At 51.2% G+C, this 17794-nt stretch overlaps 1 protein-coding gene across 1 annotated transcript in view; it reads right to left on the bottom strand.

The window, feature by feature from the left end:
• B4galt5 (beta-1,4-galactosyltransferase 5) overlaps window positions 1-17794 on the bottom strand; it is a 72728-nt gene that overhangs the window by 7994 nt on the left and 46940 nt on the right. Inside the window, exons 2-5 of the mRNA XM_046433581.2 lie at window positions 9661-9795; window positions 3714-3827; window positions 2487-2611; window positions 863-979 (exon numbers count right to left, since the gene is read on the bottom strand). Of these exons, the coding sequence (XP_046289537.1) occupies window positions 863-979; window positions 2487-2611; window positions 3714-3827; window positions 9661-9795 (491 nt within the window). The remainder of the gene's footprint in view (window positions 1-862; window positions 980-2486; window positions 2612-3713; window positions 3828-9660; window positions 9796-17794) is intronic.

Raw genomic sequence — 17794 nt, 5'->3', positions numbered from 1 at the left:
TGAGGTTTAACCAAAACACCTGATCTGGTACTTGATGAGCGGAGACGTTTTACAGCAATGTCAACCAGCCACAGCAATGCAGAAATGAAAGCTCCTTTCCAGAGCACCCTGGGCTCTTCTCTTCAAACAGAACTCCCTCCCGTTAGAACAGTGGTGCTCATTCCTTGGGCTTCACTCCCTGTGAGACCCCTGGGGAGGCCAGACAAGGCTCAGAGGCCTGCCGGGAGGGGGGACAGGTTTGCCAACAGTGCGCAGAGTTGAGAATCGGAGCGCTGAGGGGAATCTGTCAACCGTTCATTTGTCCCTAGAGCTTCTAGTTAAAGCATCACATGTTTAAAATGTGCCTAAGAAGCCTGGTCAATAATGTGACTGTAACTGAGCCAGGCAAAATACCACATGGGACTGGGGGGAAAAAAAGACTTAGAAAGAATCTAATCCAATACTCCTAGACTGAAGCAAAACCAACCCCAAGGCTTAGAAGTCTGTGAAAGTCCTGGGCCACGTGGTTGGTTAACAGCAGGTGCAGTCTCCTGACTCCAAGGCCATATTCTCTGAGCTGGACCAACAGGCAGCTCCTATCTTAAGGGTTGGGAGCCTAAAGACGTCACCCAAGGCAGCTGCCAGCAAAACCCCATAACAAGAGGCCTTTGTTGGCAGGCAGGCAGGCAGCGTTTCCATCCCGGACTTGAATCTGCCGGGGCCAGTCAACGTCTCACACCAAGCGCAGAAGGGTCTCTGCCCTTCCCCCCTCAGGGAGCTCAGTCCGAAGATCTCAGCTCCCTGGCTCTTCACACTGAAGACGGGCCGGCCTTCTACACTGCGGTCCCAAAAGAGAAAGGAGAGGGAGAGCAGGACCACGTACCTGCTCGACCACATAAAACGCAAACTGCAGGCGCTGGCGCTGGAGCATGGGGATCAGGTGTCTGAGCAGGACCGGGAGGTGCTCGTGGCGGTTCCGGAAGGGGATGAGGATCGCCACCTGGAGGTGATTACAGCAAAACAGGTCACCTGAACTTCTTAGTCCCTGAACTTAGTTCCTGAACTTCTGCTTCACAGTGAAGCAGATGTCTGGGCCGTCCCCGGGGAGTCCTTGACATTCTCTAATACAGACCTGAGCTAGACCCAGAACTAATCGATCTCATTTTTACATCACCACAGCGTGTACAGGGAGGGCCTGCTCCACCAATCCACGCTAGAACACACCCAGAAGACACGCATTCTACACTGTGACACGACACGCAAACACACCCACAGACAGGTAAACATATGGGTAAATCAGAACAAGCTTTCAGCTGTATGCACACTGCACACTTACAGACTATCCCGTACATTATCACATACATAGCCAAAAGTGCATGTGTGTGTGTACGTTTTGTGGGAGTGCAGCTAAGACTGAATCCAAGAGTGCTCTACCATGAGCTCGGCACCAGCCCTTTTGATTTTTTTTTAAACTTTATTTATTTATTTATTTTTGAGAGAGAGAGAGAGAGAGAGAGAATTTTTTAATATTTACTTTTTTTTAGTTTTCGGCGGACACAACATCTTTGTTTGTATATGGTGCTGAGGATGAGGATCGAACCTGGGCCGCACGCATGCCAGGCGAGTGCGCTACCGCTTGAGCCACATCCCCAGTCCTTAACTTTATTTATTTATTTATATGTGGTACTGAGGATCGAACCCAGGGCCTTGCATGTGCGAGGCACGCGCTCTACCGCTGAGCCATAACCCCAGCCCCGCCCTTTTGATTTTGAAACAGGGTCTTGCTAAGTTGCCAGGGCTGACCTCAAGCTTGTGATCCTTCTGCCTCAGCCTCCTGAGTCACTGGGATTATAGGTGTGACTGCTGTACCTGGCTCTATGTACATATTCCTAAGAGCTTGTTGTTAGACTGATTTTACATCCCAGTGATGGGTGGGACACTGCTGCGCTCCAGACCTGCCTGACCTCTGCGCACCACGAGCGCCTGAAGGGACCAGCACAGAAGCCTTCCTTAAGAAACACTTGCTGAAAGAACAGATTTAAGCTGATGTCATGAGCTCAACCTGCACCATGTCAAGTCTCCTCTCTTGACCTGGTCACACAGCACACCACTGGATGAACCTCAGTGTCGACCTGACTCTGCTTTCTCTCCCACTGATCTTATAGCGATCAGGCCTGAAACACGAGAGGACTGGAGAGGACTCCTGCAAATGTGTCACCCGAGACCTACCACCCCCTGCTTTGCTAATACTCCTGTGAGGAAGACAAAAGGGTCTTGCTTCATCATTAGGATGATGCAAATTCCTGTGGCTACACAAGAGTCCTTGGGAAAACTCATGTCTTCAAAATATTCAGTATTTTGCAGTACTAAATGCAAATGTGTTGGGGGTGTGGTGTTAGAGGAGGGCAAATTAGAAAAGGCCACAATTAGGAATTCCTGGGTGGTTAGAAAGGATGGCAAACCCCAGATGAACCCTCCAGCTCTTGGGGTCCAACTTCACGGCCTACCTTCCACCGAGGCAGGCAATCCGAAGGCTTCCAGTGGCCTCCGAGCTTGATGGTCGGGTCTCTGGAGAAGAGTGCATGAATGTCAGCCATTCCAATTTCACTCATGTTTATGTCTATTGGGCCCTCTGAAGAGAGAGGGAAAAATAAAATTAAGAGAACAAAAAATGATTGTTTTCCCCCCTCTATCCAGGGTTTCATTCTCTGGAGAAGTTCTGAGCCTTCACATCTGACTGTGTGCCAGGGGACAGTGGGGTCCTCTGTGTGGCTTTCTATCTCTGCACTTCAGCGGAGCACTGCCATCCATAAGAAGCTGCTCAAGGAGTCAGGACTTCAGAGTTCGTCCCAGGGTGCAGAATGGCAGCTGAGTTTCTCAGAGAAGGACAGAGTGGCTGAGCTCAGGTGTGTTAGCCCGCTCCTGATGCAGGTCCAATCACACTGCTATCTCCGGACTCACCTGCCCGTGAGCCAGGGCCCAGGGGATCGTGTCCAGTCTCAGAACACTAGTCTTTGACTTAGGCTGAGGACACACTCAACAAACAATAAATGCTAGCAAAAGGATGACCTGGTAACACTAGCTTCTGTCTTAAAAAATAACAAGCACAACTAAGAAGCCCCAAAGTACAGAAAAAGCGTGAGCTGTCAATGTGTCAGATTACACGTGGAGTTCCAAACAGAAAAAATATCACAAACTGATGTTATTGGCTGGCTGGCTGAGTGATGCTGGGTACTGATGCATGGTGCCTTAGCACTGAGCTACCCTCAGCCCCTTTTATTTTTTATTTAGAGAGAGGGTCTTGCTAAGTTGGTGAGGCTGGCCACAAACTTAGTGTCCCAAGTCACTGGGATGACGGCGTGTGCCACTGCACCAGGCCCAAGACTTTTTCAAACACACAGCAGCTTGTGAAGAAAATAACATATGCCTACCCAACTGGCTAACAACAGTGTGATCTGTACCAAGGGGACACCGTTGGCTGTCTCTGCCTTTTCCAGGACAACCTAATAGACCACAGCTTATAAACAAGGGGCAGGAGCAGCAGCCGAGCCCAGGCGAGCCCGGGAGGCGTGACGCGGAGCCAGCACCAATGCCTGCAGCGGGCCGCCTCCAGAGGCCAGGAGTGTTTATGGGCTTCAGAGAGGGAGACCAGCAGACGGACCCGCTGCGAGTTCAACAAACACAAACACTAATCTGCTTCAAAGCAGAGGCTGGGGAGCTGGCGCTCTACTCACTCATGGAAGGGAGCCTCTCGGGGCAGGGGTGGTTGGCGAAGTAGGTGAAGTCTTCAGGAAGAAAGGTCGTGGTCTGGAGGAAGGTCTCACTGTGGTTCAAGTCAAGAGGGTAATCTGGGGGGACAAGGGGAAAGCAACTCAGAGCGGTCCATGAGAGCAACGCCATCCCTCCTGCCTCTGGAGAGGCCTTCCTCGGTGCAGCTGGGAGCAGGCATGGGTGGCTTTAAGCCACCACTTAAAACAGGAACCCACTGATAGAAAGGGAACTGGAGGGGACGGCTTTAACCAGGTTCCCTTCCTGCCACGGGCTTCTTCTCTCCCTCCTGGGGACTATTACACTGAGTATTTGCCTCTATCAGCCCTAAAGTGGCCTCGAAGCTGGTCGGCCACTTCCTACTACAGGAGGTGAGGAGGTCACCCCCTCCCTTCTCCAGTTCCTGCCCCCAGGGTCCCTACCGTCACATACCCTAGCTGGGGTTGGGGTCCTCGGCAGTGTGGACGTGATGGTGTAGTAAATGTCAGGGCTGAGCACCAGGAAGTCTGCCCCTAGCTTTCCTGGAGCCACCTCCTGCCTTTCCTCTGGCTCAGCTTACTGTGGCCCGAGGGCTGTCAACTCCACTCCCTGCGGGAGGTGTGACCAGTGGCTTTCTAGCTGTGTCAAGGCCTGGAGGAGAAGACCTTCGTTGCACTGAGCCTCACACCCCCCCAGCTTCCTAAGGGGAGCGAGAGGAAGCGCAGTCCTGAAACCTTGTGCATTTCAGAGTTTCTGTTCTTTCTCATTTTGAGTCACGGTGTGGTTCAGTTTATAGAATTCTCGACTGGAAATAATTTCCCTTTGCGACGTGAAGGTGCTGTGTCCCTGCCTCCGAGGTGGCTGCACTGTGGCTGCTAGGGCTGAAGCCTTCCAGCTCTTGTTTGTTTGTTTGTTTTATTTGTATGTGGTGCTGAGACTCAAACCCAGTGCCTCATGCATGCTAGGCGAGCACGCTACCACTTGAGCCACATCCCAGCCCCCGAGTTCTTAATCTTTACAGGCAGCCAGTAATTTCTTTCTGGATGTATGAAGAACTTCTCACAGAAATTGGGAGAGTTCCAATCAGTGTGCCTCACTGAGGCTCTACCGTCCCTCACTGTGCTGGCCACCCGGTCAGTCTTTTGTCCACGCAGTGCGAAGAGGAAGAGGAGCAAGAAGAGGAGGAGGAGCAAGAGGCGAGGTAGGCGAGCGCTCTCCCACCGAGTTCCAGCCCCAGCCCTCTTTGACAGAAGGTCTTGCTAAGCTGCCAAGCAGGGGAGAGGAGATGGTTTGGATGGGGGCGTCCCGAAGCTCCCGTAAGGCAGCAGGATTCAGAGGGAGAAGCCGGGTGGCAAGGGCTCTGACTCAAATCCCCCCATCCTAGTCTGACTGACTGGTGACTGCAGGCAGGTGGGCCTGGCTGGAGGAGGGTCACTGGGGTGCCCTGGGAGACGCACCTTCCCTGTGGCCCCTTCTCCCCTCCTCTTTTTCCCTCTCTGCTTCCAGACCCTGCCATGAACTGAGCAGTCCTCCTCTGCAGTGGCCCTTCTGCCACGACGCGCTGCCTCACCAGGTCCCAGGGCAATGGAGTCGGCCACCAGTGGACGGAGACCTCTGAAACTGTGAGCCCCAAGTAAACTTTTCCTCCTTTAAGTTGTTCTTGTCAGACACTTGGTCACGGTGACAGAACAGCTGACTGAAACAGTGGGACTCTGAGGTCTGAGGTCCCCGTCCTCCCGCGTCCTCCCCTGCTAGGATGCCTGGGGAGGAGAACTGGCCTTGGCCGCTTTTCAACAGCGTCCAGCCCAGCTTCATCTTCGCTGCACCTTAATTCTTATTTCCCAAAACAGCAGACACTGGTGATTCCTGGCTTCTGGGGGACTCTGGTGTCTGGGCTGGCTGTGGCTGTCCCTGCTGCTGCATGAGCAGTCAGTATTCTCGGGACCCAGACGTCTGTTACCACGGGTTTGCTCTTATCCTCTGCTTTCCCACCTCCAAGGCTTTTGCCTGGAGGGTCCTTCCCCTCTTCATTCTTAAGGATTGCTGACATTAAAAAATGAATGCACCTTCCCCTCACTTCAGTGGGCTTTGCAGAGGGTGGCAGCAGACGCCCTTTTCCTAGGGACTATAACTGGGACCTTCTGCCTGCCTTTCCAGACTGATAGAGGGGAGCGCCAAGCGCACACAGGAGGGGGCTGGTGCGTGGCGGGCTGCCCGGGCTGGGCCTCTGCACCGCGCTGCGTGGCTCTTGCAGAGTTTACTGACGTCTCTTTCCCAGTCCTTTTAGATTCGTGATGATTCCATGAAAATGAAGATTTGGTATTCACATTCACTTTGCAACCTAGAACCGCAGAATCTTCAACTCAGATTATTTTTTAAAAAGCACTGAGAAAGGGCCTCCAAGAATCGAATGAATCACTAAATTCTTTCAAAATACATGGACTTGGCATCAACTCTGTAAGCACCTGTGGCAAAACCCAATGAGAGGTGGCCTGAAGGGGATTTTAACTGGGTCTTAACAAAGGAAGACTCTGCCCTTCTAGCTAGACCTGTCCTGAGACACTGAACCTGCACTTGTGGAAACCAGAATGTGAAGACATAAACCAAGGAAGTCCAAGCCTTAGAGGCAAAACTATTTCACAGAAAGTAGCTCCAAGTTCTCAGTTCACACATGCAAACCGATCCCGGGCCAACCCTCCTTCTGAAGGTAATAACGACTTCAAAATCTATGTGAAGAACCCAAGTACTAACTATGACCCTGGATGATTCTGAGATGTGTTTCTCTTAAGAAAAAAAAAAAAAAAAGGATGTCCCATTGCTGACCAACATGTCCCTGATGGGTCTATGTTGGCACGGGGCCCTGGTGAGGAGAGAGGAACTGGTGGGAACAGCAGCACCACCATTAGACACACCTTCAAGGCCACAGGCCACAACAAAAACAGAAGAGGAATAGTCTAGGCAAGGGCAGTTTCAAGCCTTAAAGGCACAACCTCAACAGGAAACAGGAAATTTCAGAGGGGGAAAAAAAATCAAAAAGAGACCAGACATTTCCATCTGGAAGGATCCTGCTATTTGGGGTGTGTCAGAAGATAAACTGCCTTCTACTTCCTTCAAACATCGAAAAAATAAACACGGTAACAAGTAGCATGAAACAAAACAATACTTTTCTTCTGACTTCTACATTAATAATGTGCCATTTAAGGGGAAAAAAAAACACCTCTCAAATACACTACACCTTAGAGGTAAAACAAAACAAAACCTAATTTCCTCATTTCTTATTTTAAATCCTTTAAGCAAAAATGTCAAAAGGGGCTGGGGAAGAGGCTCGGTGGCAACGTGCTTATCTAGCATGCATGAGGCCCTAGGTCCCATCCCCAGCTCTGCAAAAATAAAAAATAAATTTAATCTACTTTCTTAGTAACCATAGAAACCTTTTAAAGAAATGGAAGACAGCTGGGCGCAGTGGTGCACGCCTGTAATTCCACCAATTCCAGAAGCTGAGGCAAAAGGATAGTGAGTTCAAAGTCAGACTCAGCAACTTAGTGAGACCCTGTCTCCAAAAAAAAAAAAAACCATAAAAATGGCTGGGGATGTGGCTCAGTGCTAATCATCCCTGGGTTCAATCTCTGGTACAAATAACAATCTCTGGTAACAAATAACAAACAAAAAAGTTGTGGAAGAGGCAGAGGAAATGAGCAGCTCTGGCCCTGGGAAGATGGCACAGGGACTGCCAAGAAGTAGCGGGTCACTGCACGCCCTGCTCAGGGGGCCTCTACCCAACATCAGTGTCTTCTGTGCCTACTTAGTGAGGCAACTGCTCAAAGACAGGCTTGCTGAATTTCCAATGCAGGGGTCGGTAAGTCACTATCCAACCCCAAGATTATTTTCTCCCTGCGAAAAAATGGAGGGGCTGAAGTGTGGCTCAGTGGTACCCCATCTTAGCAGGCTTGAGGCCCTGGCTTGGATCAACAGCAAAGGGAGACAGGAGGGGGCGGCTAGAGAGGAGACAGAGAAATGATGTGGTCAGATGTCATTTCCAAAACTCAGAAGACAAAGCAGACAGGGTCAAAACAAACAGCTGGGTGTGGTGGCACCGCAGCCACTCAGGAGGCTGAGGCAGGAGGATCCCAAATCCTCAGCAGCTTAGCAAGACCCTGCCTCCAGATAAAAAGCAAAATGGGCCAGAGGTGTAGCTCAGTGGTACAGCGCTGGATCCAAAGCCCATCGGGGAGAAGGGGCGAAGGGCTTATCACTCTGCGGACTCACAACCTACGTTGCTGCTAAACTGGCCAGCGGCAGGCTGATGGTCGATCTTTTTAGGATTTAACTTCCCTTCAAGAAGCAATACTTTCTCTTGATTTCCCAAGTACCATAGGGTAATTCTCACAGCAAAGCAATTTCACTTTCTACAGTGAACTTCAGACCATCTCAGAACTTATGACAGGAGAGAGGACTGATTCAGAGGAAAGAACCTACTTAAAAATACACACAAACGGGCTGGGGATGTGGCTCAAGTGGTAGTGTGCTCGCCTGCCATGAGTGTGGCCCGGGTAGAATCCTCAGCACCACGTACAAACAAAGATGTTGTGTCCGCCGAAATCTAAAAAATAAATATTAAAAATTCTCTCTCTCTCTCTAAAAAAAAATATATATATATATATATATATATATATATATATATATACATATACATATACACAAACAACTGGGCTTAGATGGAATCTAAGAAGCCACAGAAAAGCATATTATCCTTGGTTAAATAGGAGGCAAATTTTGAGTGCTTATGTAAAAATCTCAGACCCTTCTAATTTTTTTTTAAACCATCCCAGGCTGGACAGGAAAACCTCCTTTTGTAAGGTTTGTTGTATTCAGTTTCTGGAAAAGTTAAAAAGAAAGGAAAAGCTTCATCTTAAAGGTGAAGAACTTGATGGGCACAGTCTTTTTTAAAAATATTTGTATTAGTTGTTAATGAAATTTCTTATTTTATTTATTTATTTGGCTGTGGTGCTGAGATTCAAACCCAGTGTCCACCATGACACACGGCCTCTCACAGGCCCAAAGCAATGGTGCCAGCTGACCGTGGCCTGGGACCTCCCAGACGGTGAGCCACAGTGAGCGTCTCCTAGGCTGGTTATTTCAGGTGTGTGTTAAGCAAGGGAAGCTCAGAGACCAGACCACAGATGAGTGCCACGCCTGGCCAGAGGGAAAGCCAGCACACCCACTGCACCTGCTCCAGGGGCTGCCTTTCTGCCACTGTGATTTGTGAAAACTGTCCCCAAATCACATGATCATCATGAAATGGAAATCCGTTCAGATTCGACAACAGCACCCGTGAACAGGGGCTGGAGATGTCTCAGGCTGGAAAAATTCAAGTGGGTCCAGGAGGACAAAGAGCTGGACCACGTCTCCTGATTCAGCAACCAGCGCCAGATTATGACACCGCAGAGCACCACACAGACATGACCCCTCCCCACCACGTGTACCTCAAAAACAGATCAACAAGCCCAGTGTTAAGCCATGCAGCGAGTCCGAGGAGCCTGATCAAGCTCCCCTTCCCACCAGCTGGACAAACACGTTTCCTGAAAATAAGTCAAAACCATTTCCTCAAGTAGCTTCTGGAACTCCTGCTCTGCCGTGGTCCCAAGCAGACCCCCTAACCTGCTTACTGCAGGACACTGGTGGCCACTACAGGGAAGGGGGTCTTTGAGAGTATTCTGAAAGGCCCTTTACCTGCCTGAAAAGCATCAGGAGAGGTAACAAGCCACCCATTCGCCCTCAAGGCCTGTGAGCAGGAGTGAGCTAGGTGCCCCCTCCGCAGCGAGGCCAGCGAGGCCAGGCCGCCGGCCTCGCCTTCAAACGCACCTTTTCCCATTTTCAAGCCAATTTACCCCTTGGGAGGAGACACCCCAGGACTCCCTTTTACTAAGAACATACCGGAGTCATTCAGGCTGCTGTTCCTCTTGGCGTAAGCGCTGCGCACCACCTGCTCATACACCTGGGCACCTATCGTCCGCACGTTGTCCCGGAGAAGGATGCCTTGAGCCTGCATCATGAAGAGGTAGGTGTTCACTGCAGAACAAGAGCGCAGAGCACAGGAACTCAGCAGCGTGCGACTTTGGGTTTCTCTCTCTCTCTCTTTTTTAACATTTTTTAGTTGTATTGAACACTATGTCTTTATTCTATTTATTTATTTTTATGTGGTGCTGAGAATCAGACCCGGGGCCTCACATGTGAGGGAAAGCTCCACCGCTGAGCCATGGATTTCTTTACTTTTTGCACCTTTAAAACCTCTTTCAGCTCTAAAACCCGACAAGGCCACATCTCTACTTTCCACACTGGATTCAGTGTTTTCAGGACACTAACATTTCCTGGAAGGGCTCAGGGGAATTTCTGTCAATACTCATCAGTTGTAGAAAAGCTGGTCTCCAGCCCCAATCTCTGTCCTAGCACCGTGATGCTAGGAAGACTTTTTTTTTTTTTTTTAATTTTTTTTTAGTTGTAGATGGACACAATATCTTTATTTTTATTTATTTATTTTTACATGGTGCTAAGGATCGAACCCAGGGCTTCACACATGCAAGGCAAGCACTCTACCGCTGAGCTACAACCCCAGCCCTAGGAAGACTCTTATGAGTCAATTAAATCATTTTTTAAGAGGTCTCTGCTCTCTTTAAGGCCACCTTTTCCACACTAGATGGCCCCACACAGAGAACTGAAACTGCTGACTCCTCTGCCTCTGCACACACTGGAACCGGGTCTGGTCCTATGAACCCTCCTGAAATGGCAGACTAAGGCTGCACCCTCCTGTGGGGTTTGAATGCCAGCCGCCCTGCGTCCCCACCAACAAGCACAACGGTGCGAGGCAACAGGGAAAGCGCAGGCAGCATGGTCTTGTCACCTGGGCATACACTGAACAGATGAGCATTCAGATTAGCCAGCCTAATCTGTCACTGTCATCTCTGCAGGGTGACCACCTGATGTCCCTTAAGTCTCTCTAGAATGCAAAACCAGGAGATCACAGACACGTCGAACGGAACTCGCGCACCCCATTTGCCATCTCAAACATGAGGGCGCCTATTTTCAAGAAACTGTGTGGCTTTAAAACACTCCCAATCAGGCATTCTATTTACTCACTCCCCCTCATCAGGGAGAAGGGGTGTTCTTCATGGGTGGCCAGTTACAATCCAAGCTCTGTGTCTGAAGGTAGAACCACCCCAACATTTGGCCGGACTCTAGCCTAGCCGCAGGCAGCACGGGCCTCAGCAGAATGACCCTCCAGGCAGCCTGTGCAGCCTGGGCCACCAATTCTGCTCTTCAACAGAAGCACCCTGCTGACACTGATCATTATTACCAGAGTGTCAGGGACATAATGGGAGTAAATGGTGACTGAGCAGATGAATGAATGACGCTCAAAAGTCAATTTACTTTATTCCAAGCGGCTGTGTTTGGTATCTATGCTAGTAGTGGCGATGGGAGTGAGGCTGGGGACAATGACGGGCACAACTCCCCAGTGTTAAACCCCAGAGGCCAACATGAAATGGACACAAGCTCGTCCAAAGATTCCAAGTCCCCTCTATGAGCAGAAAGTCAGTGTGCAGCGTCAGGAGTGGGGCGTGGCTCAGAGTGCTCTGAGCTGACCAAGGCACCGCTTTCCGACTCCGTCAGAAAACAGATCAGATATCATGGCTAGAAAAAGCTAAGGAAAAAGAGAGCTTCCAAACCCAAGCATCATGTAATTCTGCGAAACCTAAGCAACAGGAGTGATGTCTCATTTTCTAACTCCAGAATACAGCACAGTGCTGGCTCGCAGCGGGCCGGCCATCCATGAATAGCCAATGACCCTAAGATTCCAACTTCGTACCAAGTTTCTAACTTTGTTCTATGTTATCATCTGGGCTATGTAATATGTTGCTGTGGCCCTGAAATCTCCCCTCATCCCCACTGACTGCTAAACCAGTGACAGTGTTCACCGACCAGCACGGCTGAGCCTGTGCTGGGCCTGCAGAGTCCACTCCTCCCACCTGCGCACAGACCACAGGGGCCCAGCCCCTTCAGCCCTCCCCCCTCAGCTGTGCCTCCAGCTGTGAATTCCTGTGGGATGGCCTCCCCATGCCTCTCCAGGCCTGTCCTGCTCCTCCAGAGCTTCCGAAAGCCTGTTTCCTGCAAGGCTCGAGTCCTTGGGTATGCAGGGCCCATGAGCTTGCTCTCGGGGGACAGATACCGTATTGCTGTCCCACCGCTACCGGGAACTTCAGTTACCCAATAAATAAAAATCGTCCGTATTTACTGTGTCCTGAAGTGTGTGATTCTTTTTCTCAATCCTTGAAATTAACCTAAGAGGCCAGCAACTATGACCAAACTAACGCCAGTTACTTTCAGCCTCGGGTTCTCCAGGCATCGCCACCAGGGCCACGGAAGGTGCTGGAGTGACCCAGTGTGCAACCCTCTTAACTCTGCTTCACTGCCTGGCCCAGCTACACTGTCACCACCTCCCTCCCAGGTTTCAAGACCCACGTGGCTCTCAAGTCTTCAGCTCCCTCCCGGCTGCAGGGATCTTTCCTCCTCACAGTCCTGGCCATGCAGATGCCCGCCCGGGCTCCATCTTCATCCCTGAGCTGCCGCTGACCTGCAGGGGCTCTGTCCTCTGCTGCCAGGCACATCCTATTAACCCCTCAAGCCCAGCTGACGTGGTTCTGGAGGAAGCCTTGGTACCAGGCCAGTTCTCTTCCATTTCTCAAACAGATCTCGAAAATTGGCTTTTGTTTACTTTTGTCTTGAGTTTGCCGCCCGTGTCTCCTGTGCTAGTGCCACCATTCAGCTAATAAATTCACACTTGCTAATACTTTTTCTAATTATCCACAGGAACTAGTACAATGCTTGAAAATAAAAAAGACTGAGGAAGTAAATATTATCAAACAAAAGGAAATAATCACAAATTCACAGGCTTGGGACCAGCTGGGATTTTAAGGACACTCCTCAACGTCCTCTCATGCTTCCACCGTCCCCAGAAATGACGGATTCCATGCACACAGACACAGTCCGCACACCATCTGCAAAGAAAAGTCTGCCCTGGTTCAGGCCACAGTGTTTCCCAGTCCCCTTCACCCGCTGCCTCTCACCTGCCTCCCTCTCCCATCCTTGCTCTTTCTGCACACTGGCCCAGCTGTCTGCCTTCGACAAAGCAGCGCCCACAGTGACAGAGTGGTCCAGGTGCACTCGGAGGAGCCCAGGAACAAGGAAAGCCACTAGGAGCCCTGCTCCACCTGTTGCGAAAGAACTGTCCACTCGGCCCCTTCTGGAGATTTGTAATGTACAGTGACTCAAGGCCCAGAAATTCCCAGAATGTTCAGCTACCTAACCTGCCACTTCCCAACCTAGCACCTTTTCCTGCATAATAACCAGTGACATGGAGTGGCTCTCTGCAGAGCTCACTTTGGGAAATTCTGTTTGGGGTACTTCTGTGAGTGGACTTTAGAGGGTCCTCCCCTTGGTCAGGTAGGTATTCAGCAGTCGCTCCTCAGACCCACACTGAGATCAGTGGAAGCGGACTCCCCTGTCTTAGCAGCAGATGCTAAGCTCCCTTCTGTTTTGTGCCACTTGGTCGTAGAGAATGAACGTAGGTAGGGCCTCCCAGTGTCTCTGTCAGAAGCCTTACGACTCAGCCCAGGGCTCTGGCCTAAGGAGGAACTCTGTGCCCTCCCACACCAGCTTTCCCTTTACGGTTCACACCTGTGACAGATACCATCTCAACTTTCTGTTTAGGACACCAAGCCCTCCAGAGGTAATTCGCCTAAGGCTATATGACTGCAAGTCAAAACCCAACAGGTAAAGTTAGGCGCTTCATGACCTAACTCATGCCCTTCGCCCTGGAAACTGCGGAAGCATGAGCCTGAGCCAGCGGCTGAACAGCAGTTAAAGCACAATATTAAGTGGGCAGCGGCTGGCTGCTTGTTCATCCTGCTGGGCACCTGCCTCACTGTGCGCAGCTCTAGCCCCAGGACGCCAGGATGAGCTCCCTCGGCAGGCAGGGGGCAGGCAGCAGATGGCTGCGGCCAGAACTGTGAGCGCAGTACAGGACGAGGACCCTGCGTTGTGCATGTCATCAGATACCAATTCTCACCTCTTCCTGAGTCTAGGTGAGGAAGCTCTCAAAACCACAGTTCAGCTGAGAAAAATCAACCCCACTGAGGTTACACCCAGAGGCCAGTGCAGCAGCCTTGGGCCAGGGCCTCACCGGAGGCAGGGGACCAAGGTTACCTCCTGGCCAAGAGAGCAGCCTGCCTCCTCTTGCCCAGGACTCTAACAGGAAGACCTACTCTCCCCCTCCGTCAGAATCCCAGCCAGCCTCCATCTTGTCATCAGGCGACACATGTCCCCTTGAACACACTAAAAATGACCATGACTTGGAAAAATTCCTCACAAAACAATGAAATTGACTCTCCCAATCAGGAGCCACCTGATTTGACATCATGAACCCGACAGGGGAAGAAAGAAGCAGGACACTTAAGCGTGCATGTCACGCACTCCCCGCTCGCTCGCCAGCCCCCCTGGAGGCCAGCAGGGTGGGCTGAGGAGAAAGCCGCCCTCCAGAGCCTCCCCACACTGCTCCTGCTCCTGCGTCCCCTGGAGGGCCACACATCTGCGAGCCTACCTGGCCTCCCACTAGGACACAAGCTCCAGGGGGACAAGGAGGGCACCCGGTGGCTACACAGGGACACGAGGACACACAGTGAGATGCACTCACAGTGAATGTGCTGATAAAGGGCGAGGACTGGGACAGGGCAGTGGACTCTCCTCAGCGCCACCCTACTCCAGAGAGACCCGATGGCACTGGAAGCCTTTATTTCCCACCAGACTCCGTTCTCCGGAACCCAGCACCAGGAAAGGCCCGGCGCCCTCACCACTGGGCAGAGCCAGAGATGAGCTTCCTCCCCAAAGTGCTCCCTGCTGCTCCCACTCCTCAGAAAAGCTCTTTAAAAATGTCCCTTACTATAAAGCACAAGTTTATCCAGAACTTGTGCGACATTAATTTTAACAGGAAACCCTGGGAAAAAAAGAAAAAACTGAAAGTTCATCCAAAGGCAAGTGGCTGAATAAGGACTCGTGGCGGGCGGAGTGCGCGAGGGCACAAAGGAGACCCGGAGTTGTTGGGAGGGTCCTGAACATCAAATGGCCCAGAGGCTCACCAGTGACCTGCCCCCATCTGGGGACTACTGCACAGCAACAGGAGAGAGCTGGGACCACGGGAGGGCTTCCACACGTCACGTGGAGCAAAGCCAGACACCAAAGCCATGTGTGGTGGGATGGGTGTGCGCATCGTCTGAGAGCAGCTCCCCAACCCACATGCCCACGGAGGGCCCCGCCTTGGGCGTGGGGACGGATGAAGGTGGCTGCTACTCGTCCTGCCTTTGGACCTAGGCATATCCAAGCTGTAAAGATCCATCAAGCTGGTCACTTACTCACACAGGTTTAATACGTACATTATACATCAATAATAGTCACCAAAAAATGAGGAAATCCATGAACGAATTACCAGAAAGAAAAACAGGGCCCACAGAAAACAACTCAAGTAACTTGTGAACACAGCACTCAGACACGACATCCTTAATGGAGTACACTTGAAGGACAAAAAGAACCATCAAGGGCTGGGCAGTGGCCCTGTCTGTAATCCCAGCCACTCAGGAGGCTGAGGCAGGAGGATCACAAGTTCAAAGTCAGCCTCAGCAACTCAGCGAGGCCCTGTAGCTTAGCAGTTAAGGCCTCTGGGTTCAATCCCCTGTTCAAAACAAACAAACAAACAACAACAAAAAAAAAAACACCCCTAAGGATCCGGGAGGACTCTGGCAGGTCTGATGTCTGAAGCCTCACTTGAGTCACCCCCTGGCACGGATCTCAAGGGCTCAGGGCTGCTAAACCCTCAGGGGAAAGGGAAAGGCCAACTGGAGGGAGGCAACCACAACACAGCCCCATGCCTCACCCCACGTATCACATGCTAATCACGCAAGGAAGTGTAACGCTCCAAAGGCGGGCGCTCGCTGACCCCTCCCCAAGGTCCCAGCTCATACCTAGGCACGGATATGCCTAGGTAACCAGAACCCAGATCAAAAGGCAGGATGAGTAGCAGCCACCTTCACCCCTCCCCCATGCCCAAGGGTCCCGACCCAGGCACCCCAGCATCCTCAGGTTGCACCTCCTAACACAGGCTCCTCCTACCCAGTGCCTGTTTCAGAGGAGATCAGAAGAGAATTCCAAAATGTGGGGCATCACATAAAAGTACTGGAACCGTTCTAGATTAAGAGACATACCCAATGCAGCACATGAACTCTGATTAAACCATGAACAGGAAACAGGAAGGGCGAAAGGCACACTGAGACAAGGGGAAGAAACCTCAACATGGAACACACCGAGCCCACCTCGGGTTCTTGAGTGATCACAGAGCCATGGTCATGCAGAGTGTCCTCTTCTTAGGAGGAGCATATTTAAGTGTGTAGGGGGCTAGCATCAGATATCTACAACTTTACTTCCAAATGGTTAGAAAAATGTGCACATGGACGCAGGGGGTTCAGGTGTCTGTGGAGCCACATGGAATGTGGCAAAATTCTAGCAAGTGGCAGATGCAGGGGAGGGGTGCTTGCATAATCACCACTAGTCTCTCTCCCTGTGAGGCTGCCATTTCTTTCTTTCTGAAAGAAACAGTTGTTAATTAAATTTGTTGCAACTGCCAGGTTAAGTAGGTTACTTACTTTTCTGCCAGACTCAGAGCTGACCTAGAGCTCAGGTTGCTTAAGGGGACAATGTGGAGAGCCAAGGTTCCCCGAACTTGCTTAGCAAAGACCCCTCATGATTTCCCACATCCTCACAACAGACACAGAACCCCAGTCACAGAGACTGGTGACGAGCCCTTCTAACTGTCTCAAGCACACTGTCACCAAGAGTCATCACATAGGTGTTAATGTGCCAGGACTGCCCTTCACTCCAGGGAAAACGACCTGAACAGTCCCAGGGTCATCTTGGAAAAGGCTAACAAGGAGGCCTGGCCTCCAGTCACATCTGTCACATCACGAGGGCCAGGAAAATCCTCCTGGAGTGGGGGTGGGGTCTTGAAGGAAGAGCCCTAACACAGGAAAGGAAGAGCAGAAACGAAGACTTTCGGGCACAGGCAGAAAACACACCTGAGCAACTAAAGTCAGCCCGGCACGGTCACCATGAAGGGCACCTAGGTGCGGCTAGAGCAGGAGCATCCAGACTACAAAAGGCTTCATATGCTGCACTTGGGGTGTGAAATTCATTCTCAAAGCCCTGGCATGGAAGAAGTGGGCCAAGACTGCACTTCAATTCAAGGGGACCGACTAGTAGAAATCAATCAAACAAGTAAATCCAGCCCTAGTCAAAATCTGGAGCTCCAGATGATTATGGACTGAACTGTCCAGACCCAAGCCTCCTGGATGAATAAGTGAGGCTTTGGTTACTCTAAGCTGGGCACCCAAACTGTGCCAGTCTGTCCTTTCTGTCTACATGAAGCAGCAGGAAGAAGCACGTCTTCAGAATCCTGAAGAGGTGGGCAGGAGGAGTGAAGCCATGGACACCCTCATGCTAGGCCGAGAGGGTGGCCAGTGAGGGCTGCAGAGCCAGCAGGGAGCTGCTTAGCATCCCCATCCCTGGCGGGCGGCGCAGGCTGCGTCCTTTCCCTGGGCTCACTCATCACATTTCTCTGCTCTCAACACCCCCTCCAGACAACAATGTGGGAGTTTTAGGAAAACACTGGAGCCGATCTCTGAATACGTGGTTATACCTCATTCACATGCCCATGCCTTCAAAGTAAAATTAAGGACGGGGAAGAAAACAGAGAACAGAAGCAAAGGGGACTCAACAGAAGGAAACGGGCAGGGGGCTCATGGCCACTCTCACAGCGTGCCCTTCCCAGGTGAGAAGCATGTCCCCAGGACACAACAGGAACTAGGAAGGGGGGAGGCGCTCGGGCAGGGCGCTTGCCTACTGTGTGTGAGTTCAACCCCCGGACTGCAAAAAGGGAAAACAAAGTGTGTCAAAAGAAGCATGTCTGGATGTG

This window comes from Marmota monax, unplaced genomic scaffold, assembly GCF_021218885.2.
Source record: "Marmota monax isolate L192 unplaced genomic scaffold, Marmota_monax_Labrador192_F-V1.1 WCK01_AAM20220418_F8-fsc00014, whole genome shotgun sequence".
In the NCBI taxonomy this organism is placed as follows: domain Eukaryota; kingdom Metazoa; phylum Chordata; class Mammalia; order Rodentia; family Sciuridae; genus Marmota; species Marmota monax.
Note: the sequence above shows the minus strand (reverse complement) of the source record. Positions and strands in the feature narration are given on the sequence as shown.